Raw genomic sequence first — 25,541 nt, 5'->3', positions numbered from 1 at the left:
ATTCCTCGATTCTTTAGGGAAGGAGATCTGGTCCGGAAGCAAATTAAGTCTGTGGGAGATGTGGCCAAGTTAGCACCGCAGTGGGATGGGCCTTACAAAGTCATCAAGAAATTATCGTCCGGAGCATATTACTTACAAGATGACCTGGGCAAGAAGTTAGATCGACCATGGAGCGCTAACTACTTGCGACCTTACAGAGTCTAAAGGAGCATATAAAGAAGAATAAGTCGGGTTGTAAGCCGAGCTATCACCTAATTGACAGACCGGGGAAAAAGCCGATCGGATAGAGCGGTGAGGGGATATGAAAGCGGAAATTGTATGTCCTAATATTTCTTTTGGCAAACTAAGCAATTTTAGCAAAAGTAAACCTTAGGGTACAAGCGAAAAAATAGTGAAGTAATTCACAAGAAATTGTTAAGTCATTATACACAAGTAGTCAAGAAGAATCATTTGAAAGGAGCAAAAATCTCATCCGGAATCTCCTTAAGGATCCGGTCATGGTCTAAAAATTCAGGAGGAGGAGCTGATTTCAAGTAGCCCTGTTCATAAAGTTGTCGTAGAGCCCCGGCCGCACCATATATAACAGAGGTGGAGAAACGCTGCCCTGCTTGTGTACAGAATTCTGGAGAACGCAGGTACAAAGCGCGGCTCTGTTGATAGCGGTCATTCTCTCCTTCCTTATAGATGGCCTGGGCTATAGATACTCCTTCAGCAGTGGCCCGGGCCTGAGCCAGTTCAGTCCGGGCTGTCAGAACTTCTGCTGCTTGAGATGTTAATTGGGTTGCCTGGGATTTTAATTTCTTGTCCCATTCTTGTGCTAAGGTTTCGGCGGCACATAGCTTCTGGGTCAGTTGGTCAACGGCTCGTTGATGCACCAAACTTTGTTGATCCATGCATTGATGGTGCACGACATCGACCTGGCTTTTTTCTTCCTTAACGCCTTTAAGCTCGTGGTTAGCTAGCGCCAAGGATACTTCCAGATAGTTCTTCTTTTTGGTCAGATCCTTTACTTCGGCTCTCAGGGCATGACTAGCCTGCGCCGAGTTATTTAATTGAAGCTCCAGTTCAGTTACCTTGTCCCTCAGCATCTTATTTTGGTGATGAATAGCATGAAAGGATTGGTTTATCATCAGGGACTCTGCACAGGCCTGGAACATAAAGGAAACATCTGATAAGAATGGGAAGGATAATAACTATGGTAATCAATCGTGGAAGCATACCTTGATATACAGCTCGGAGAATCTATCCATCTGGGAAGGGGGCAGCAAGAGTTCCATCTGATGCATGCTTTCTTCCCACAAGGTGGCCAAGCAACCTTTCATTGTCAGGGAGCTGGTGGGAACATCTTGCCGTGACTGTAACTCAGCCTCAGAAGGAGCAGTGGTACGATAATAGAGAGGAACAGGTGGTGGTGGTTGGGAAGGCCCAACAGCTGAGCCAGAAGGCCCAGCAGCTGACCCGGAAGGAGCTGAGGGGGGCACCCGAGAAGGTTCTGGCGGCGAAGTAGCTGGTGAAGGGCGATTCGAGGGACTAGCCTCAGTGCTCTGATGCTGTTGTGAAGGGGAAGGTTGAGCTAATGGAGGCTCGACCTGAACCTCAGATGGAGCAGGAGCATCTGCCTGGCTCGGGATAGAAGTCGGGGTTACAGCAGTTGGCAGAGGCGGAGTGGTGGTTGCAATAGGAGGCGGAGGAGGAATAGTGGAAGGGCCCGAGTCTAGTATAGGATCGGGGGCCCTACGGCGAAGTCTCTGAGCCAACGGCTAGTCATCCGAATGAGAATCATCGAAAGGTAGCCGGACCCTACGCCGAGAAGAAGAAGGGGATCCCGGCTCAGGCGGTCGTTCACAGAAGGTGCTTGACGGGCCGCTTGGGAAGCTTCTCTGAAGGCAGGGCTGGCGTAAGGTACGTTGGCTGATCTTCGACCGAGGCCACGACCAGGGATATAAGTAGTTCAGGGAGGATTAATTGATTGAAGAGGCGTTGGGGTGAGGGGTCGGGTTGTATGCGGAGCTCGGGGATGAACAGGAGCGGCAGGCAGGGATGGACGTGTCGTCCTGGGACGAACGGGACGAGCGAAGGAGGCAGGTCGGACATTAGATGCGGCTCGGCGAGGAGGACGGGGTCGAGGATTTACAGGGGAAGCCACACCGACAGAGGTCGAAGACGAGTAGGGGAGCGATCTTCTTTATAAAATAATTCGACCGCGCCTCATTATTTCCATGTCACTTAGAGGAAGAGGTTGAACTTCTGAAGCACAAGTTAAGATCTTAGTTGTGCAGGATAGAGTAGGAGGTTAGCTGCAGTAAGAAAAATAAAATGCATGAAGTTAGAAGAGAACTAAAAGAAAAGCTTACACAGGGAATGAGGCATCTCAGGAGTAAGATAGCTCAGGCGAAAATAAGATAGCACTTCCTTAGATAATAAACGCGTCAAGTTCAGCTGCCATCCGACCAAGCGAGAGGAAGCCTCTATATAGGATGTGTCAAGATGGAAATCCCCCAGTGGCGGGCTCGGGGGAAGGGATGATTGCCATCGCAGGGGCCACTCTACCTCATGGGGAAATCGAATGAAGAAGAATTTGCTTCTCCAATTTGATTCCGAAGGTTGTAGGGGTGAGAAAAAGGTCGTTCGAAGTCGCGGTTGGAAGCGGAAGGAGCCTTCTTCCTGTTGTCGGAGGGTGAAAAAATAGTGAAACAAGGGGGCAGACCAGGAAAACTCGCATACGTCGCAGAGCACTACAAATCCACAGAGGATTCTTATAGAATTCGGCGTCAGTTATCCCAAGGGAATTCTGAAGTGGCGGCACACGTCAGAAAAGAAGGGATGGAGAGGAAGACGAAGGCCAGCCACAAATTGCTCTTTAAAGAAGGTGCAATATCCATTGGGAGGAGCAAAAAATTGGTGTATCCTTGTGGGGATGATCACATGCGCGTTATCCCCGACTCCATAGGTATATCGCAGGTCATCCTGATCCAGTTCGTCGAAAGTGGATGAGCCAGGATAGTACACCGTCGCCAAAAAGGACAGAAAAGAGGGGAATACCATGACAAAAGAAACAGAAGGAGAAGAGATCAAGAGGGAAGCTATCGACGCAAAAGAAAAGATTCAGGAGTAATAATGGATTCACTCGGAAGGAAGTGGAAGACGTGTAAAGTCTGAAGGCAAAAGCTAGAGGAGATTATTTATACCCGCGGGGCAGAGGGGCAATTTTCTCAGGCATCATCCGGTGCACAATAATTGGCGAGAACAAAGAGAACCGACGGATCTTCTTTGAAAATAACGCCCAAGGGCATATTTGAAAAAGTGTTGGCACGAAGTACGAGGAGATGAGTTTCAGGAAAAGATGCAACCATCTTAAAGCGTTCTCTGATTCCCAGTCTGGTCTTAACTCTTGATTTCCCGCTCTGGAATTATCCTGACCTGGATTACGGTGGAAAGAACAGACCGGGGGGTATGGCTGAGCCATGATGGTCAGCAGAAAAAGGCAAGTTAAACAGGTCGGGATATAAACGCAAACCATGGTGATTTGCTAAGCCAAGTTGAGCGGTCAGTAGAAAAAGGCAAGGGAAATAGGTCGGGGTAAAAAAGGGAATCCCGATTGGGGCTAAATAAAACTAGAAACAAAGGGTCGAAGTACATCTACATATTGCCACGGTTCATACCGATTGGGAAACATACACAAGGCAACTGATAAGAAACTAATAAGCTAAGGAAAGATCGAAGACAAGCAGTCATGTCATATCGTAAGAAGGTCAGCATATCACAAGAAGGCTAAATAATCCAAGGCAAAGACAAGTCTGAAATTACAGAGCAAATAGTTTGGGCGAAAGTTTGGCAATTTCATTTGTACACTAAAGTCCAGCATACAGTGCCCCATCAAGGCTCAGAATCAGCAGGGGGCTCGGGAAGGAGAAATAAGTCGTCATCATCTTTGAAAGAAGGAAGTGACCCGGCCGGAAGCTCGCTCATCAGGCGGGCAGTATCCAAGAAGTCTTCTGAAGGGGCGGAGCGAAGCAGATCCTGCTCAAACATTTGACGAGCTCCACCGGTTGTGCCACAGCAGAGCATAAGGTTCATCAGACCTCCAATCTTCCTCAAGAAGAAGGGAGAGGCGACGTAGGATCGCCTGTATGCTCTTAGGCACTCTATTTCACCTGCTTAATAGTCGGCCAGCTCTGTCCGAGCCTTCTTCGCATCAGCTTAGGCCAAAGCCAAATCTTTTTGACTTTGGGAAGCATTCTCCTGAGCTTTCAAAAGATCAGCCTGCATGAATTTGAGTGTTGTTGGCTAGCTTCCCAGCTACTTTGGAGGGTCTTCCCCCGGTCGGCACTGGAGGCCAGCCGACCCTGAACATCTGTTAAATTCTTCTAAAGAGTCTCTTGGGTTTCTTGCAGACTCTTCAGATCAAAGGACAGGGTAGTCAACCGAGCGTCCTTTTCATCCAGCTCAACTACCAGCGAGCGACGTCTCTCCGCCTCAGAAGCCAGTTTGGACTTGCTTGTCTTCAGAGCCGCTTCCAAAGTCTTTATTTTGTCAAAAGCTGCATGGGAAATGTTGCGGGCGAACTCTGCAGACTCCCCAATCAATTAGAGATAACTCGCTAAGTCCCCAGGGGTCGGGTTGAGGGGATCGCGGGGAGTTAGCGGTAGCTCCAACTCCTGAAGACGAGCCTTTAACACTTCATTCTCTCTCTGCAAGCAAGAGGAGTATTGAATGGCACTCAGGTTGGTAGAACAGGCCTACGTTAGATATAGGAAGAAGGATTATAAGAGATTCTAGCAGAGGAGCCTTGATAAAAGAAAACTTACAGAAACTATCTGACGAGTAGCTTGATCCAACCCTTCCATCGGCGGATTATTCCAAAATTTCCAATTGCCTGATCGCCAGGACGCAGCTAAATCGCCCTGTAGCTGAACCAGGGCAACGGGAGAAGGAGCCTCTTCAGACGGTGAAAGCATATTTTTTGGAGATCTTCCCCCTGGCTCGAGATGTGGAGGTCGGAGCAGCTAACGGAAGGGAGGCAGATAGAGTTGGAGAACTCCCGGGCTGATCCATTAAGGGAAGGGGTAGCTGCCCAGGAGAGAAGACCTGAGCGGGAAGAATAGCCTGTTCGGGAGATAAATCCCGACCGGGTGTTGGGGCTGATGTTCATGGCGACAGAATGGGAACCTCTGGCCCCATAGCCGTCTCCCGGTCGAGAGTAACCGTCTTGGCCTCCGAAAATTGAGTGGTGGTTGATGAGCAACGGCCAGAAGGAAGCGGTAGAGGTGACGCCTGAGTCGTTGGAGTAACCCTCTTCCTTTTGCGCTGGAGCCGTAGATGTTTGGCGGGCGAGGGAGACGCGGCTCGCTCTTCCTCTACCTGCTATACAGTGGCCAGGTCTTCTATCGGAGCCACATCCCGGGAAGAGCCGAGGAATCTTCGTCCTGGGCCGACGCAGGTGGGACAAACTGTGAGGCAGAAGGGGCAGACTGCGAGGCAGAAGGGGCAGACCGGGAAGAAGTTGCTAAGCCCTACTTAAGCTCCACACTTATAGCTTTCAAAACGGCGAAAAATTGACGTTTTATATCTGAGGAGTAAGCCTGGAGCATGACAGCCTCTGCAAAGGGAAAGTAAGATACCTCAGTTAGCGAAGAATAATAAAGAGGAAAACGGGGTCTTACCTAACGGAGCCCCTATCTCTGCCTGAATTGGGCTGAGCCCGAAAGAATATAAAAAGCCTGCCAACAGTTGTATAGAAAAGCGAATGCTCACTCCTTGAAGTTTTTCTGAAGCGGCGTCGCAGGAAGACTGATGCTGATGTACAAGGAGGTTGGAAGGGATGTCAGAGCACCATTGGGTCGGCTCGACCAAGGGTTCAGGTGATCTAATAAAGAAGAAACGAGACTTCCACCCCTTGTTGGAAGAGGGCATGTCAAAAAAGAACTTATAACCAGGTCTAGCCTATACCATGAATACTCTCGGTTCCGAGCGTTTGAAAGAATAAAAATGATGGAAGAACTGAACGATCAAGGGAATTTGGTATATGTGACATAGAATGACAGTGTCACATATAGCTCTGAAGAAGTTGGGAGCAAATTGAGAGGGGCAGATACCAAAGTAGCGGCTCAGGGAAGAGATAAAGGGAGGTATAGGAAACCGAAGGCCTCCTAAAAGCTGGTCTCTAAAAACAGTCATGAAGCCTTCAGGAGGGTTCGCGGGGTGTTCACGAGGTGTGGGAACTCGAAGTTCATAAGCATTACTAAGTCGCAAGTCAGACCGAATCACAGATAGGTCATGGTCATCTATGTCAGAATTGAAACACGAATACCAAAGGGAGGCCTTTCCGTCATCCATTATCAAGGTGAGGAAGGTTGAAGAAGAGGTCAGTCAAAAAGAGGAAGAGCACCAGGCGTGAAAATTGGGGGAGGGGAAGGGCTAAGACACCAGAGACAACGAAGCAACAGGGAGACGAGGGTAGTCGAAACGCTCAAGGCAACGATGGCGGACTGCCTTTAGGGCTTATAAAGGGGGTTTTCCTAGGGAATATTGAAAAGATGAGTCGAGTATATTTTTGGGTAAAGCGCCCAAAGCCGTCCGATCACAGAGTGACATGCTCTTATGGGAAGTCCTGTACAAAAAGGAGTGGAGTTGGCAGCATCATACGGCGTAAGCAATAAAGGCGTGAGACAGGTGTCGCTCCCCTAGGAAGCGTATTAATGATGAACGTGATAAGGAAATCATGAGATGAAGCGGGCGTACGGAAATGCTTACCACGCAACTTTCTCGGGAAGCGACGAAGAAAAGTGACGGGAAATAAATTCAAATGTGGCGAGGCCATAAGACATCCTTGTCCCAGGGGCTGAGTAAGATTTTAATATTTTTATCTTCACGATAAATCTGATACTGTATATCTCTTGCCTGCAGACGAAGTCGAAACGGTCTCTTCAAGTAATTCCTGGTCGGGAAATCACCCCCAGGTCGGCAACATCTTTCCTGGTCGGGAAATCACCCCCAGGTCGGCAACATCTATCTTGCTCGGGAAATCACCCCCCAGGTCGGCAACATCTATCCTGGTCGAAAAATCACCCCCAGGTCGGCAACATGTATTTTCGAACGGGTTTTCATAAGAATTCCCGATCGGTTATCCCAGACTCTCGCCCTAGTGCGAGTTATAAGTGAGCAAGACTCTCATGCCCAACGACCGTCCAGGTCGGGTCCCAAACTCTCGCCCTAGTGAAAGTTATAAGTGAGCAAGGCTCTCACGCCCAACGACTTCCCGGTCGGCTATCCCAGACTCTCGCCCCAGTGCGAGTTATAAGTGAGCAAGGCTCTCATGCCCAACGACCATCCAAGTCAGGTCCCAGACTCTCGCCCAGTGCGAGTTATAAGTGGGCAAGACTCTCACGCCCAACGACCTTCCTGGTCGGTTGTCCTAGACTCTCGCCCCAGTGCGAGTTATAAGTGAGCAAGGCTCTCACGCGCAACGACCTTATTGGTCGGTTGTCCTGGACTCTCGCCCCAGTGCGAGTTATAAGTGAGCAAGACTCTCACGCCTAACGACCTTACCGGTCGGTTGTCCCAGACTCTCGCCTCAGGGCGAGTTATAAGTGAGCAAAGCTCTCATACCCAATGACCTTCCCGGTCGGTCGTCCCAGAATCTCACCCTAGTGCGAGTTATAAGTGAGCAAGGCTCTCAGGCCCAACGACCTTCCCGGTCGGTTGTCCCAGACTGTCGCCCCAGTGCGAGTTATAAGTGAGCAAGGCTCTCACGCCCAACGACCTTACCGGTCGGTTGTCCCAGACTCTCGCCCCAGTGCGAGTTATAAGTGAGCAAGGCTCTCACGCCCAACGACCTTACCGGTCGGTTGTCCCAAACTCTCGCCCCAGTGTGAGTTATAAGTGAGCAAGGCTCTCACGCCCAACGACCTTCCCGGTCGGCTATCCTAGACTCTCACCCCAGTGCGAGTTATAAGTGAGCAAAGCTCTCACGCCCAACGACCTTCCCGGTCGGTCGTCCCAGACTCTCGTCCCAGTGCGAGTTATAAGTGAGCAAGGCTCTCACGCCCAATGACCTTCCCGGTCGGTCGTCCCAGACTCTCGCCCCAGTGTGAGTTATAAGTGAGCAAGGCTCTCACGCCCAACAACCTTCCCAGTCGGTTGTCCGAGACTCTCACCCCAGTGCGAGTTATAAGTGAGCAAGGCTCTCACGCCCAACGACCTTCCCGGTCGGTTGTCCCAGACTCTCGCCCCAGTGCAAGTTATAAGTGAGCAAGGCTCTCACGTCCAACGACCTTACCGGTCGGTTGTCCCAAACTCTCGCTCCAATGCGAGTTATAAGTGAGCAAGGTTCTCACGCCCAATGACCTTCCCAGTCGGCTGTCCCAGACTCTCACCCCAGTTTGAGTTATAAGTGAGCAAGGCTCTCACGCCCAACGACCTTCCCGGTCGGCTGTCCCAGACTCTCGCCTCAGTGCGAGTTATAAGTGAGCAAGACTCTCACGCCTATCGACCTTCTCGGTCGGTGCAATGATTTTCTCGATCAGTACTTATATTCGCCGAAGCAAAATGTAGCAAGCCAGGTTCTCATGCCTGGTTGGTCAGTAAGCCATATTTTAAGGGTTCTTGCACTACAAGAAAAACCCTCATAGACATTGGTAGAACAACAACAGTTTTAAGCAAAAACCGATGTCTTTGAGTATTTTACACCGGTTTTTCTAAAAACCGATGTCTATGAGCGCAGAGTTTCGCTCATAGACATCGATTTTTTAGGTGGTGTCTATGAGCGTCTTTTTTTCGTTAATAGACACTGATTTTAATAGCGGTTTTTAAAAACCGGTGTTAATGAACCTAAATAAAATAATTTAATTTTTCCACCCATACTTAGCCAAAATTTGCAACACTTCACTCTTCCCTCTAAACCTAAACCTAGAGCGTCGTCCACCGTATACACTTCACTCTTCCCTCCAACACTTCACTCTTCACTCAGCTTCACCTCCCTCTTCTCCTCTCCAAGCTCTCTGCGGAGACAAATCTGAGAGTTCCCGAGATCCAATCGTTGTCGGATCTTCCTGTCGATGAGGTAAACTTCCTTCCTCGACCCGGGATCTAGGCGATTTCTTCACCGCAATATACCTCTTTTGTGTTTTCCATCGAGATCCAAGGACCTGCGATTCTAGATTTGCTATTTTTATTTTCAGATTCTTGCTTAAAGTTACTCTGTTTGAGTTTTTTTTCATTATCTTGTTGGTCCAACGGTGCCTCAAATCGAGCTGCCTTTCCGATCTTGTTGCTCCGTCTAGTAATTTCTCTTTTCTACTTCCAGATCTGTACGATTTCTCTACTGCATTTAGTTTAATTTCTCCTCGGATCCATCTTGTATTAGCTTTGCAGGTTGTGACCTATTGTTTTCACATGCGGAAGGAAGAACTTGCTTTTTTCCATTTAGGGTTTACTACTTATTTCATCTTGGTGTTTATTAAATTATTACTTGGTTATGATGTTGAAAAAGCTTAAAATTAGAGTTTTTTTTTAGCTTTCTAGATTCGATTGTTTGGGCATTGATTTTCATTTGTTTCTGAAGTAGCTTTTGTTGCGTTTATTATCTAGAAGATTTCTTTGTTGAAGGGAGAAAAAGGGATTCTAAGGGTTGAATGACACGTTGCTTTGTTTTTGACTCTGACTTCTTCAGTCATCTTGTGAATTGTGAAGGAAGTTGGTGTTGGATCTTAGGCCTGAGTTGTAAGAAGAAAGAGCATAGAAGAAACAGTTCCAAATGGGGCATTTTTCATTCTCCAAGAAATTATCCTCATTGTCTACATTGGCTTTATTGACCGTGTTTCTGTTTTGCGTCTCTAGTAATGCATTTTATCTCCCTGGTAGTTATATGCACACCTACATACCTGGTGAGAGCATATATGCCAAAGTTAATTCCCTCACCTCCATTGAGACTGAGCTCCCATATAGCTAACATTTTTAAAATAAACCAGTCTAAAATGTTAAGAGTTTAACTAAATTTTCTCATAAAGATAAAGCAACATAGTAGCAGGTTTCAACATATAAATCATATGCAATGGTGTTGGCTGACATGGAAAGGAAGAGTAAGAAGAGCAGGAGAACAAAAGAGGAAGAAGAAGAGAAGAGGGGGGTTTTATATTACCTAAGGCCTTGGATTCTTCAGTTTGTCAGTCATTGTAGACTACCGAAGCTTATCTCCAGGGCTCCCTAAAAGTTCATCAATTGCTGCTGAAGCCTACCTTCTATTTGGTGCTGGCGTTTCTGTTCTGTCGTCTTTATGCTGCTAGCATAGATGAATCATAATTTTGATTTAGAGCATAAATTACAAGTTTGCACTGGACCATATTTAGAAATTTAAAAAATGAGGTGACTGCATTAAGAAGCTTAGGCATTATTTTCTAGTCTGTTATGGTAAATAAAGAGCCTTAATTGTTGTGTTCTATGAATAGATACTGATTATTAGATTCACGGGTGTCAAGCTGTTCTAAAAATAATTGACCATCAGTTGCTGTTATTCATTTATTTGATTCTGCCAGGTCAACTTTCATGCAAGGAAAATTGCTTCAGAACAATTTAGAACCAGAAATAGTTCATGCTATGAAAGATCTAAAAAGAAAGCTTTTAGAGAAAGAGTCGATTTGACCATCTCTTTATGTTTGGTTCAATCAATGGAGTTGTAGACTCAATTTGGGAAATTTCTCCATTTCAACTAAGATATCTTGCTTCTGATTAGTTTTTCATTTGTAATTACATTTTTTAAATAAATTTTTATTTATTAGTGTAAATAAAATTTGTCTTTTGATTGGATTCATTGAGATGTCGGTAGGTGGATCAATGGCTTTCTTTTGTTTATTGCAATGTAATTTGGGTTGAATGTAGGAGACAGTATATGAACCATTTTTTTGGAATCCTATTGGTATTTGGATATTAATTTGAATGTACTACAGTAGCTGATGTTTTATTGCCCTGGAACATTTTATTACCGACAACTGAACAAACAAGCTTGTTATTGCTTTAATGTGCTTTTGTATACTTGGGGAATCTTAGGTGCTTGAATTACTGCTTTTGTGCCATGACAAGAACATGTAGGACATTTTGAGTTTTACCATTCGATTAGCACGAGTGATGTACATAAATTTGTTCATGTAATGTGTGGTTCGCATAACTTCGGAATAACTTGACACATGATAGAAAAACAAAAACACCTATGATCTACTTTTGTCAAGAGTTGCTCAATCATTGTAACTCTAGTTAGTTTTTGTAGCATGTAAATTGTGTGACAGTCTTATGGATTACAAAAGATAAGTGCTTGAAAAATCAGCTAGAAAACAATGGCTCAAAGGAATGCTACTGTCAATTCAAGTCCTAAGGAAATTTGGCATACACAATAGAATGGCTCAAACTTTGTTACTAACTTAAACTGAAAGAAAAATATCATCTAATTAGACGTTTACCAAGTGTTATTTCAAAAGATGGAAATGTGAGTGGCTGAAGGGGAAGAGAACACTAGAAAGAAATGGCTAATAACCCACATAACATAGTAGATGGAAATATTATGTGAAGTTGGAAATAAATGGGTGATAGAACTGGAAAGAGTGTTACTATACCAGAAAAATCATAATTTCAAATGTGTTACTGGAAATATTCCAAGAAAAATCATAATAATCTACTATACACCATGCATCACTATATTTAGCTTCTTTCAAATCAGTTGCCTTATAACAGATTATTTTAAATGTGCAGATCAAAGAAGCTGAGCAAACAAGTAAAAATTACCAGCAAAAGGTTACTTATCTCATTTTCAATCTCTATTTGAGTAGAATTTACAGCATCTTTAATTTCCCTTATGTAAGAAACAAATTGCTTTATATCCATATTGACTATTTTATTTTATTCAGGTAAGAGAACTGGAGAATCAATTAAATGGTGAGAGGACAACCAAGAAGGATGTTGCAAAGTTCTCAAAGCCTCCAGTGGCTCCTTTAAGATGGAGGCCTCCTTTACAAAGAATCACCAATCAGTTGTCATCCTCAGGACATCAAACAAGCAGAAGTGTCCATCCAGTAATAGATAAAGAGAATTATCTATTAACAAATAAAACTACTGGGGAAGATTTAGTTAAATTTCTGCACAGAGCAAGAAGGATAACGTTGGCACCAGTAAGAAGAATATTTGTGTACTATCTATTACCTTTTGATGTTGTAAAAAGAATAGTTATGTGTAATTTGTGGATATTGACTTGATGTGCACAATATCTATTATCTTTTTATGTTGTAAGAAGAATATTTATGTGTTGGCTATATGGATATTGACTTGGTGTGTTTAGATACATTGGTGCATTTTTATTTGTGATTTTCTTAGTGAATTAATAATATTAACTTAATTTTATGATTTGCTTGGTGATAATATTGGTTTTTCACTATTTCGGAAATCGAATTTGTGTCGTTAAACAATACTGATATTACATCGGTTTTCCACCGCTGCAAAACCGGAGTCATTAACTAATATTACATCGGTTGTATACCGCTACCAAAACTGGTGTTATTAACATATAATATTACATTGGTTTTACACCCGATGTCGTTAAGTGATACTACGTCGATTATAATCTGATGTCTAAAATGGCAGACCTTTTACATCGCCTTCATAGACATCGTTCGAAAATGTAATAGACATCGGTGGAAAACCGATGTCTATGAGGGTTTTTGTTGTAGTGTTGCTAAATATGAAACTTCGCCGGCACATTCTTAAGGCGCAGGCACATTCTCAAGCATTTCATTTGCTCTAGCCGGGGGTTCATAGGTTATGAGGTAAGAGGAAGAGGAGGTAAGCAAGCTATCTTTATTATTTTTGCTATTTTTGCTAGAAATATTAGAGAAATGCAGGTGTTCTATAAAAATATAATGATACCAGAGCCATAGGGTGTGGGACTACACCATGAATGAAATTCAAGAAACATGTTTTATTCCGTTAATCAGGGGTATATCTTTTAAGGGTTTACATTGCTGCCAGATCCTGAGGCTTGATCCTTTCTAGCCAGATGAGATTGAGCTCTAGTTAGATCTTCCTTCATAAGATCTAAGGCGCGCTTCAGTTGCCCGATAGTCTCATCTTTGATCCGTCCTTCCTCTTTTAGAAGAGCCACCTCATCCTCATATTCATCTTCAAATAAATAATATAGTGCACCTGGCTCTGGAAGTCCGATTGAGCTTTAAGCTTGAGAGCGATTTCGGCTCGGGTTCTGGATTTGGCGGCCAGCCAGAGGCTTTCCATTTCATGAGTAAGGGACGCTTGAAGATCTCTACTCGCAATCATCTCCAGTAGGATTTCTTCTTTTTGAGCTAGTAACTCCGTCAGAGCGGCAATTTGTTGAAGCGAGGCTTCCTCTTTCTGAGTCGATAACTCCAGCAGATGGGAAGTTTGCCGAAGTAAAGAAGCAAGTTCGCTAGGTTCTGTTGTAGGTTCCATAGAGACAAGATACTGTATTAGCAAGAGGATAGCTTGAGGTATTAGATGCTCGGATCTTTTATAAGGAAGGAGAAGGTGAAGGGATTTCCTCGGAACTTGAGTGGATGCTTGGAAAACAGTGTAACATTTATAGGAGGAGAATATGCTCGGAAGTTGAGGAGTCAACATACGCATAGACGGAGTCTGTTCATCTCCTAGGATGGCAAGAAATTCTGCAGAAGACAAATGGAAGACAGGTCGGCGGGGGATGCGGGAACCAGGTCAGGTAACAAAAGGACTTGGGTCTAGTCAGTCGAACTAGGGCCTCCTTTGACTAGACTTGAGGGGGAGGTTTGTGATACGACATATGTTCGTGGGGTCAGTAAAATGATGTGGCTAGGAGTCAAGACCACAAGAGGGTCAGAAGTCAAGCTGACGTGAAGGTCAGGAGGGTCAGAAGTTAAGCTGACGTGGAGGTCAAGGAGGTCAGAAGTCCAGCCTCCGTGGCCGGTCAGAAGTCAAGCTTACGTGGAGGCCCGAGGTCAAGTTTGCGTGGCCAGGGTCAGAGTCTCAGCTAACGAGGCGAGTCGGACAATAGCTGGCCTCAATCGTGATCAAGAATGGGGCCCACGGGCCAAGTACAGCTAAGAACTGAACCCACAGGCCGGGTACAGTTGAAAGTTGGACCTACAGGCCAGGCATGGCTAAGGAGAGGGCCCACAGGACAGATAGAGACGTAGAAGGAAAGGCCTCGGGTGAAACCCAGAAGGTCAGGATACAGACCGGTCGTGCAGGTCGGAACATACAAGTCATGGATAATAGTAGACAAATGCATGTCAGGAAACAGACCTAGCGTACAGGTCGGGACGTACAAGCCATAGATAACAGTAGATAGAAGTAGGTCGGGACACAAACCTAGCGTACAGGTCAGGACGTACACGCCATAGATAACGACAGATACAGGTCGGGAGACAGACCTGACGTACAGGTCGGGACATACGGGTCAAGGATAACAGTAGATAGAAGCAGGTCGGGACACAGACCTAGCGTACAGGTCGGAACGTACAAGCCATGGATAACAGGAGATAGAAGCAGGTCGGGACACAGACCTAACGTACAGGTTAGAATGTACACGCCATAGATAACGACAGATACAGGTCGGGAGATAGACCTAGCGTATAGGTCGGGACGTACAAGCCATGGATAACAGTAGATAAAAGCAGGTCGAGATACAGACCGGTCGTGCATATCGGAACATACAAGCCATGGATAACAGTAGATAGAAGCAGGTCAGGACACAGACCTAGCATACAGGTCGGGACGTACACGCCATGGATAATGACAGATACAGGTCGGGAGACAGACCTGGCATACAGGTCGGGACGTACGGGTCAAGGATAACAGTAGACAGAAGTAGGTCGGGACACAGACCTAGCGTACAAGTCGGGATGTACAAATCATGGATAACAGTAGATAGAAGCAGATTGGGACACAGACCTAGCGTACAGGTCAGGACGTACATGCCATGGATAACGACAGATACAGGTCGGGAGACAGACCTGGCGTATAGGTCGGGACGTACAGGTCAAGGATAACAGTATACAGAAGCAAGTCGGAGTACAGATCTCGGAATACAGACCCAGCGTCCAGGCACTACAGGACAAATAAGTTAAGGAATCGTAACCGCTTGTCAGAGAGTGTCAGAGAATAATCAATGTGTCCGAGAATATGCTAACAGTCGGGGCTCACTATGCCTTTGGTTTTGTCGTCGGCCTATTAGGAAGAGCCACGTGTCAATCACCGTCAGACAAAGGCTGACAGCCGACATTCCCTGACACTCGCCAGGTCCCAGAAACATCCGTTGCAGTATAAAAAGGGATGTTTTGTCCCTTGTGCAAGTATGCTCACTCGTCATTTCTCACCAGTCTTTACTTTTCGTCTTTTCTCTGTGTTTTCTGGGGAAAAAGTACCTGACTTGAGCGTCGGAGGGTTTGACCCGGGGACTTTTTCCCTGGTTTCTGGTCTCTAACGACTCGTGGGCTCATCTGAGTGTGCGCAGAGCAACAGTGTCATCGTCCTGGTCATCTTCCTTCGTCATCCGCCCGTGCGAACCTTTCAGGGGGGTGCTAGATAGATCCGACGCCACAACGACTTTCCGTCAACTTCCAGTACATCAAAACTCATCTCCATCCGACTCAACTTCTGGACGGGATCATTTATCTTTATATATTGGTTTGTATCCTAATTAAATCGGTTTTATCATATGTTGACTTTTGGCTCTTCAAATCGTATTTAACAATTTTGAGCCATTTGTGAACTTATCTATTCGCATGTTCTCAAGCTTCAATCTCAATTCTTGCTTTTTTTTTAATTTAAAATTTCTAACTCAAGAGTCTTTATTCCTACCTACCATGGGAAAAGAATTAATTTTTGGCTTTGGTTGTTCCTAATTCATGTTCTATGGCCTTGGTTTTTTTTCCCTATATTCCTCTAATTGCATAAAAAAATCCAGCATTAAATTATGAAATTGAAAGCTAGAGGATCGAAGAATTTAGTATCCCATTGCCCATCTTCTAGATGCTCCTTTATGAGCTTTTAATTGTTCTAGGGATTCCTCTAATTGCATAATTTATTTATATATTAATTTGTGAAATTTAAAGTTAAGAATTCATTACCACATTGTCGATTGACGAAGAAGGAGCCGAGTTTAATAGGTCATAATTTTTGACTCGGGTATTAGAACGAGATGATTTATAATATAAATTGAAGTTTGTTCAGAGATTTATAGTTGTTATTGGGTAAAACCTATAACTGACTAGTTTTGGGTCAAAAAAAAATATCGTTTAGGGTTTTTTGAGAGTCCCCAAATATTTTTTTAAACTATTTTTGATAATATTCAGATTTTTTTTATATTTAAAGGTATTTTCATCTTTTACAGGTTATGATTTTGGGTTTATAAAAGCATCTGTTTAGTTAATATTATGAATTATCTTTTGTTATTGAATAGAATTCCTTTTTCGGTGAAACCAAGAGATGATGATTTCTTTTTGTTGACGATTTCTCTTCATTTGTCAATTTCTCGTGTCTTGTTTTTTTTTCAATTCTTCAAGAGTGATCGAATACTTGAGGGGATGCTCGAAACAAGTCAAGAGTGATTTTATGCTTGAGGAAAGGCTAGAATCATGAAAATTAGAAAGTCCTTTGTTCGAGAGAAGGATTGTTGAGAATACAATCAAAGTCTCACATTAAAAAAATATAAAAAATATTATGAGTTTAAAAGAAAAAATATGTTCATTAATATAAGATCTTTTGATTAGAGTCAAAAATAAATTTATAAGGGCTTAGTCCCAAAATAGATAATATCAAAAAAAAATTTATCCTAATATAAACTTTCACCTCTCCTCTTTGATTTGTGTTTCGCTCCATATTTGTCTCTTTCTTCACACATTTACTCCTGTAGAGATTGATAGTTTCTTGTTGTTGTGTCCTTTTCAATTGATGTGAGATCTTAAATTACGAAAAAGGTGGATGCTTGTTGTCCAAGAGTTTGGATGACCAAGATGATCTGTCATTCTCCACAATTGAGATTTGATCTTCAATTTCTTCCTCGTCAACTTGTGGTTCCACGGATTGAATAACTTCAACTTTTCAACTTGTGGATCCTTCTGCTCAACCCAATTCAATATTTATTTTGAGCTTAATTATCGTGCTTGCAAATGCTTACCATGAAGGTTGATTATTTGGTGTCACAAATCCTTTGCATTGGTGAATTCTCCAACCTTGCTCAAATATCTCCTCAGGCAATTCACTTGAATCTTTTCTTTTTGCTCCTTTGTCCATTTTCTCCTTTTGAAGGATTCCAATGTTTATCCAAAAGGCTCTTCAAAGACTTTTTCTAATGTCGGATCCTGTGATCAATATTTCAATAGATTGGCTAGAATTTGAGTCAATTGAAAACAAACAAAGTAACCAGTAAAACTTATCAAAAATGTCATTTTGAAAGCTATAAACAGAGGCTACAACAAGATTTGCTTATGCTTATTATTATTTTTTTTTATCTTCTAAAAGAAAAAAAAATATATGCCATTTCAGATAGGTATAACTAAGAGATAAGCATACACATACATGTGTGTTATATTTGAAAACAAAATCCAAAATAGGTGCTAATTTTAATTAAAAATCATCTAAAAGTTTTACTTGATCAATTCACTAAATACACAAAACTCTCAAACTCTAGTGTGCACTAATTTACAAACTCTAAGACATAATGTGAAGGATTGCCATAAAACTGTGAGGTCACGGGTTTAAATAGTGAAAATCGTCTCTTGCAAAATGTAAAGTGGTCCGATACTTACTGATTAGACATATGCTCAGCCAACTGAGGTGGGCCATCAGCCATTATAGCCTGTTTGTTTCCAAGTTCCTTTCCTCCCCCTTCTCTTCTCTAGACATGGCCAAGCTATCTATCATTGTTCCTAGACATTGTGGCTTGTTTGTTTCCAAGTTTTGATATCCAACACAAGAAGACAATTTTTGTTCAATATAACAGATATGAACCTTACAGCAAGGTTCTGTTTGAGGTGGTTACTCCCCCTTGACCTATCTGCTACTAGTGGACATGGAGTTTGTATGCACATCAGCCACTCCACACCTCCCATTTTTGTGGTGACGAATCTTTGGAGTCCCTCGTGCCAAGACGCCACATATACTCAGTCGACAGACACCACATATGTTACAAAATTGACCATGTTCGGGTAACAGATAACTCCATCTGAAGTGGATATTTGACCCAATCCAATCTCAGATTTATCGTTTGGGACAAGCATTCAACCATTGCCGTGGCGATGAACAGAATCCGTCATAATTGTGCAAAACATACAAAGTTAACAGACCAATTAGTCAAAGAACAGATCAGTAACAACATTGGATTGGCTCGTTTAGCAACAAAGAAAGAAAAGAGAAACTTGCTAGTAATGATGCTTAACTCAAAGCTTGAACATATCGTATCAACAGACAGATTTCAAACTTTTATTCTTGCCATATAGCTATAATTTTAGAAACAGCTCTGCCTGATACAATTTAGTTGACTAATTGCAAATTTTCAAACCACCAACAATCTTGAAGGGATAATTGTTGTCAACAACATCGCAATGCACTAAATCTCCAAAATACTTTTCAGCATCTCATAAAAGAAATAGCTCAAAGCTGTAGATGGGAGTACCTGCATATGCACAAACTATGACAATTAGTGATTGCGATTACGGTAAAATATGACATCTGAAACATAATTATGAACACAAAAGGATGAGAACCTGCAGAGTGCTGGGGACTAATCCTGCAAAGAGAGACTCAACTCCTTCTCTTCTGACAATATCAATGAAGGCAGAAGACAGCCCTAAATTGTTGGATTGCTGGAGCTGCAGCTGCCTCCTTATGACTTCTAGAGGATAGGTAACTGTCTCGGACACTGCCCCTGCAATTGCACCATACAACAAGGTATTCGTCACACCCAACTCACTCCTCTCGCCATGAGGGGTCTTCTTTAGGTGTGAGTTCTTAAGGATGTCATAGACAAGGTAGAAGACTGCACTCGATGGCCCCATGCTGATAAGGGCTGCATTCAGGCCCTTGTACAGTGAAAGGAAGCCTTCATTCTGAACCATATGGCAGAAGCACCCTGCCACTCCTCCAAGAGCTTCGCCGCCCGGAGCCGCCAGTCTTGTTCTTAACTATATCAAAATCAATAACCAAACATAACAATTCAATGTTAAGGAATCATGACCAATTATCTATCTATTGCCACAACTTTACTAACGGTATCCAGAGGAATGCATAGAACAGTGCCAAGGATGCCGGCGATGCCACCACCAATGAGCCTGTCATGATTTGTGATTCTCTTCTTCCCCACGGAGCGGAGAAGCCAATTCACATACATGTCGTAGGCAATGAAATTGATAGACTTGAAGGGAACCATGCGCAAGAGATTGATCCCATTGCCCTTCCAAAACCCTCTCAACCCTTCAGAAACCCAGATGCACTGGACAATCTTTAGCCAGGAATGCTTCGACCCCTGCACGATACACTCCAGCTTTATCCTCTCCAGCGGAGCAATGCACGTCCTGCACACAATTTTTCGTTGGGGAAATACAGCAAACAGGACGCGAGCACAGGCCTAAAGCAAAAGCTTAGGGGACGGGACGGGACGGAACCTGGAAATCACTGTGGACACTGCGCCTGCGACGATGAATTTGGGCATGTCGTTCCACGAGCCCTTCCCTTCGGGTTTACCTGAACTCAACCCGCTGCCGGCGCTCCCACTCTCCTCTCCTCTTCCTCCCTCGACGGCGGCCGCCACTCTTTTAGATCGGAGGATCTGCCCAACCCTCCTGGTCGCATGGATCCTGGCGCTGGCAGCCACGCTCTTCACGTCGATCAGGAAACTCAGTTCTGAAGCGGAACCGGGCCTGATGGGGAGATTGGCGAGGAGGAACTTGGACACCCAGTGGGAAATGGAGAAGGATCCGGCGAGCACTTCCCGTGGGGCTTCGATCGCAAGGTAGGAATCTTTGGCCATTCTGTTGTCTTCCAAGAATAGAGCAGACATCCCGCTCGACTGTTGCAAACAGCCAAACACTACGAGCTGCGGAGACTGTTGCAATGCCGGGGGTGTTTAATAGTGATCAGCGCAGTGCAAAACTATGAAACATGATTCAGAAGCTTGTTCCATGACGGAAGTTTGGAGCTTTGACGAAGACGAAGTTCGACGGATTCTGATGCCTTGTGAGTTGAGACATTTTGTTAAGGAGCCGACGTGGTTTGGGAGCATACCAAAATCTGCGTGGTTTGGAAAAACGTCCGCAGATAAGTTTCATATACATAAATAAATTTACATAATTGGTAATGTGATCGGTTTATTAATAATCACTAATAATATTAGTGAATAAAATCAAATTATGAGTGATAAATCATATTCATTAATAAAATTCTATTAAATAAATAAATAAATTTAAATTATCAAACTCAATAATCTATCAAATAATTAAAAATTTTAAACAATTAAATAAATTTGAATTAAAAATTTAATAATATCTAAACGAATCAAAGTTGAATCAAATTTAAGTTAAATTTGAATTGAAAATTTGATAACATCTAAACAAATCAAGCTTAAGTCAAGTTTCAACGAAGCTTAAATTTATAAAAAATAAATTAAGATAAACTTGAACAATTATTTCAAGACTTAACTCATTTAAAGTTCATTTAACTCAATTAACTTATCAAATAAATTTAAATATTCTAAATCTTAGTTAGATCCTACACTCATTAGTCACCGCCACATATATACCAATTACTAATTTTTTAAAAACATTAATTATATTAATCAGTTAATTAGTATAAGAGTTCAGATATTAATAGAATTTATAGAAATCTACCTACCGCCGAAAAATACTATTCAGCGATACCATATCTATGGTCGAATAAATAATATTGAGCGAGTGAAACTCAAAATAAATTATATTAATATTTTTTTTCACGTTTAAAATAATTTTAAGATTTTAATTTTTTAACTATTTTTTATATAAAATATATGTATTTTTGAAAGGGATTGATGGGATTTTAATTTTAAGATTTTAAAATCACCCTATTCAACCATCAAAAATCGATTGAATACTAAAAGAGCTTGATGGGACGAGTGCCGTGCGCATAGAAAATTAAATAAACGAGGGACGCCTTCTATTTTTTATCCATATTTATTTGTACGGAGAATTACCTAAAAAGCCTCTCTTATTTATTATTTATTTATTTATTGGCTAATTCCATAATACGTCGATGCCCCTGTTTATCGAAATAAGCTACTAGCAACCCGGTTATTATATATGAATGTTGAATACATCATAATTTAAAATATAAAACGCATGTTTTTTAAAAAATAAAAAATAATTTTTTATCATTCTCTAATTTTTTTAAAAATACTATCTATTTTTTTAGAAAACATGTATGAAAAACATAAATTAAACATTATTTTTCAAAAAACGTATATTTTTCAGAAAATAAAAATAAAAAACACGCATACTAAATGTACCCTAGACGTTTTAATAAAACAAACACCCTTGCTATTTTTTTTATTGAAAAACAATCCCATTTTTTTTTCTCATGTGATTTAATTGCGATTTAACTTATTTAAAAATTGATTTGCATAACTCATGTAAAATTATTTAAAATACCTTACACTTCGAACTTTAAATGATCAAATTAGTGCCTCCAAGCCAACCTTGAATTTGGCCCTTTTTGGACATTTGAAAGTTCAAATGTTCAACTTAAAACATCCCTCTCAAGTTAAACATGGTTGCCTAGCGCATGTTTAGATTGCACTATAAAAAACTAATGACAGATGTTTATATGGATCGGTTGATCCGTTATACGTCTCGATTGTTAACGGGATATAATGTCGAGACAGAGAGTCTTTAAATGATCAAATTGATACCTCCAATCCCCTCGTACTTTGGCTCGTCTCATGACCCGCTATTATTCAGAAGATATGTTGGTTTTCCTTTCCATCTTTACCATGATCACTTGAATTTGGCTCTTTTTGGACATTGGAAAGTTCAAATGTTCAACTTAAAACGTCCCTCTCAAGTTAAACATGGTTGCCTAGCGCATGTTTAGATTGCACTATAAAAAACTAATGAAAGATGTTCATAAGTTGCCTTATAAATCAATTTATGATAAATATTTTTTTTTGACTAACTATGCATGTGAAAGATAGAAAATGAGAAGGGAAAAAAAAAAAAATCACAACCACAAGTCTAAATCCATTGAATACCACTCATTTACTCGACACTGGTGCATGCTTTTGGTAAAACTTATATTTTGTTAGTCACATGGCTTGATGTTTAATTAAGCGAAAGATTCAAGATTAAGTGCTCCAAAATGATGTGGATAGAAATTATTATGTACTAGTGGTTGAGCTGACCGCTTGTTTAGAGCTAGGATCTCATATATTTAATTTGTCTTTGAGTAAAACGTGATTGAATATTGAAAATTTGGATTATAGTTAGGATGAAAATTTGATTTGGATTTGTGCTTTTTGGTTTTTGAACATCGACTCTAGTGATGTTTTTCTTTTTTGCACTCAAAATATTTAATGTTTTTCTTAGTAGATGTTTGGACAATCAACATTGAAATATCTAATTTTATTCTCATTTTTTTGTCCTTGATTTTAACTTTCTCCATTGTAGTCACTTTCTGATTGCATCTGAAGTATATATTATGCCGTTAAGATTTGAAAGAGTGTTAGTCATATTTCTAACTTAATTTCTTTGATCTTCAGTATTCACCATCCTAGTCATGTGATCTTGATGATTTTTCTCAGAGTTGTAGTTTTTTAAATTTGATCATGTCAAAAACGATAAAGATAGTTGGCTAAAAATGTGGCTTGATGGTTAATCGTGTGAAGACTCCATTATATCTTGCAAAATCAAGGACATCAATGTCAGATCAGGGAAAGGGTCCTCGATATTGGTCCTCCGACACTCAAGTCAATCACCGGAATAGTGGAAAGATGACAAAGAACGGTAGCGATAGCAAAAGCCATTGACATGGATTTAGAGTCGCCGTTCGGCTATCACTTATTGACATGGATTTAAAATAGTCACTCGGCTATAACTTATTGACATGGGTTTAGAACCACCGCTCGACTATCACTTACTGACATAGATTTAGAGCTACCGCTCGACTATCACTTACTGACATGGGTTTAGAGCTGCCACTCGGTTATATCTCAATCTACATCGTCTGTTTGGGATGCTCGTGGGCAACACTAAGCATTTTTTCAACTTTCTGCCGCTTCTTCTGACGAGTAAGTGTCTTTTAATGGTTGCCAACGTCATCCCAATTTCTTTACCCCAATTAGTGTCGAACTCTTTTAGGCTTCTGTGTGGGGTGGTAATTTTATTTCGCCTGTACGACATCTCGCTCGTCCCTCGTATTTTTCATTATTTTTATTATCCTAAGCTATCAGATGTGAGAACCTTTCTGATATACGCCCGAGTGGGTTTGGTATTCTTTGATAAAATGTCTTCCTCCAACCAGCACTGGAAGGAGCATCACTTTTTTGTTCGCCTTCCCAAGTGGTCATCATTTCCGACCGCCTGGCAAATGGAGTTGATAAAGTCTCCCGCTTTGCACAAGTATCGTTAGGAGCCGACCTACCTCCAGACGGTCGAACATCTTGCCGGTTAAAAGTACCACATACATAAGCTGTTGCACGAATGCGTTCTATATTTTTTTGGACTATGTCCCTTCCGTTCATGGCTGTCCAGCTAATTAGGTAAATTATTTCTTCCTATGTCGCCTTATAATCTAACTGATTTTACATTCGTTTTTGCAGTCGAAGTCATGTTGAAGTCTCTGCTGAGTGTCCAAAGCAAGCTCTCTGAGGTTGAGATTAATGTTAGTGGTGCGACCGAGTTGGCAAACCGCGGACTTGCGCCAGCTGATAGCTTCGCCGATCATACCGACGATGTGAGCCGAGTGGCTTGGAGTAGTGCAACCGCTACCACAGGGAAGCTTCCTCCTAAGCGGCCCACCATGGTCCCAGTGGCCATACCATCTAAGTCACTGCCGACCGACTCAACGGGTTCTGGCGAGCCACTACTTCAATGCTAGCGGAGAAAGAGACTCCACTCGGAGGGGACCTCCCGCTTGGGAGCCTCAATATCGACGCCCGTGGAAGTACCTACTTCACGACCCCTGTTCGAGCGGGGTGAGAGTTTGTCTTCTACCATCCCCAAGAGGGAGGCAGTTTTGCCCACGCTGGCTTCATCCGACCGGACTCCATCAGTGCTCAAGCTGCCGACCGATGCACTTTTGGCACATCTAGTTTCCTTTTTTCCACCACCGACCGATCTAGGGATCTCAGTCTCCACTATCCGTGTTGGTGCAGGAAGCATCCGACGATTGAACCTAAGTTTTGATAATGGCAAAGGGATTCAAAGTTAAGATTCTCTATTATCTAACATGTTGAATAAGGTTTCAGGAAAGTCCTAACTACGGTTAGGCAGGTGAAAACCCTAGGGGGTGGTAACCCTAGGTCCTAGGGGCTGGTAACCCTAGGTGGAGAAAAGTCCTAACTGCGGTTAGGCAGGTGAAAAACTCTAGCGGGTGGTAACCCTAGGTCCTAGGGGGTGGTAACCCTAGGTGGAGAAAAGTCCTAGCTGCGGTTAGGCAAAGGGAAAAACCCTAGGGGGTGGTAACCCTAGGTCATAGGGGGTGGTAACCCTATGCGGAAAGTCTTGGCAGGTCGATGGCTTCAGGCAAAAGTCCTAGGGGGTGGTAACCCTAGGTGGAAAGTCTTGGTGTCGCGAACCAGGTGAAAGACTAGACTAGCCGGGAAGCGGATGTCCAGCAGAAAGTCCGAAGCCGAGTGTCGAGCAAAAGTCCAATCGATCCGGAGGATCGCACTGGCACAGGTAAATCTCCGAGTGGAGTAGGTGAGGACGTGTTCCCGTAGAGGGAACAGAGGCGTCGGGTCGACCTAGGGTTTCCGGGAAACCAAGTCGACCCGGACAGTTCGAAAACTGTCAATATTTTATTTATTATTATGTGCTAACTTTGTTTTGCAGGGTATGTGTTTGGGACTAACACATTTTGCAGGAACAAAGGAGCAAGTTACAACTCGGATGAACAGTGTCCGAGGCGCCCATGGAGCTTGAGGCGCCTCGGGTGCAAGGCTGAAGCTGGCTACGAAGTGGAGCTGGAGGCGCCTTGGGTAGGCTGAAGGCGCCTTGAACTGGATGAAGTTCGACCAAGTCTGTGCTGATCTCCGCGGGTAATTCGGCCTGTTTAAGGCGCCTTGAAGGGCTTCAAGGCGCCTTGAACACCCTTTATAAGGGGTCTCGAGCAGCAGCACCAGGAAAACGAGTTCCAAGTCTTCTTTACTCAACGTGCTGCTCCGAAAGACTCCTGGAAGTGCTGCTACAAGTCTACGACGACCCAGAGCTCCAAGATTCCTCTTTTTCGTCGTCGCTATAGATTTCTTTTATCGCATCTTTTGTAATACTTAGACTGTAATAATCGAGCTTATAGTTGTTGCCCACCGG

At 42.8% G+C, this 25,541-nt stretch overlaps 2 protein-coding genes across 2 annotated transcripts; both read right to left on the bottom strand.

The window, feature by feature from the left end:
• Positions 1–446: 446 nt before the first annotated feature.
• On the bottom strand, positions 447–13,464 carry LOC122010974 (nucleosome-remodeling factor subunit BPTF-like). The gene is made up of 3 exons (XM_042567429.1): positions 13,183–13,464; positions 1,221–1,748; positions 447–1,148 (listed from the first exon to the last, which is right to left on the bottom strand). Exons 1-3 carry the CDS (start codon positions 13,462–13,464, stop codon positions 447–449), a joined length of 1,512 nt encoding a protein of 503 aa, XP_042423363.1.
• Positions 13,465–18,442: 4,978 nt separating this feature from the next.
• LOC122009534 (probable mitochondrial adenine nucleotide transporter BTL3) lies at positions 18,443–20,284 on the bottom strand. The gene is made up of 4 exons (XM_042565726.1): positions 19,653–20,284; positions 19,259–19,562; positions 18,756–19,172; positions 18,443–18,664 (listed from the first exon to the last, which is right to left on the bottom strand). Exons 1-4 carry the CDS (start codon positions 20,045–20,047, stop codon positions 18,599–18,601), a joined length of 1,182 nt encoding a protein of 393 aa, XP_042421660.1. The 5' UTR covers positions 20,048–20,284; the 3' UTR covers positions 18,443–18,598.
• Between the last annotated feature and the right edge of the window lie 5,257 nt (positions 20,285–25,541).

The sequence above is a fragment of the Zingiber officinale genome, chromosome 8A (assembly GCF_018446385.1).
Source record: "Zingiber officinale cultivar Zhangliang chromosome 8A, Zo_v1.1, whole genome shotgun sequence".
NCBI lineage: Eukaryota > Viridiplantae > Streptophyta > Magnoliopsida > Zingiberales > Zingiberaceae > Zingiber > Zingiber officinale.
The sequence above is the reverse complement of the archived record's forward strand: the minus strand, read 5'-3'. Positions and strand labels throughout refer to the sequence as shown.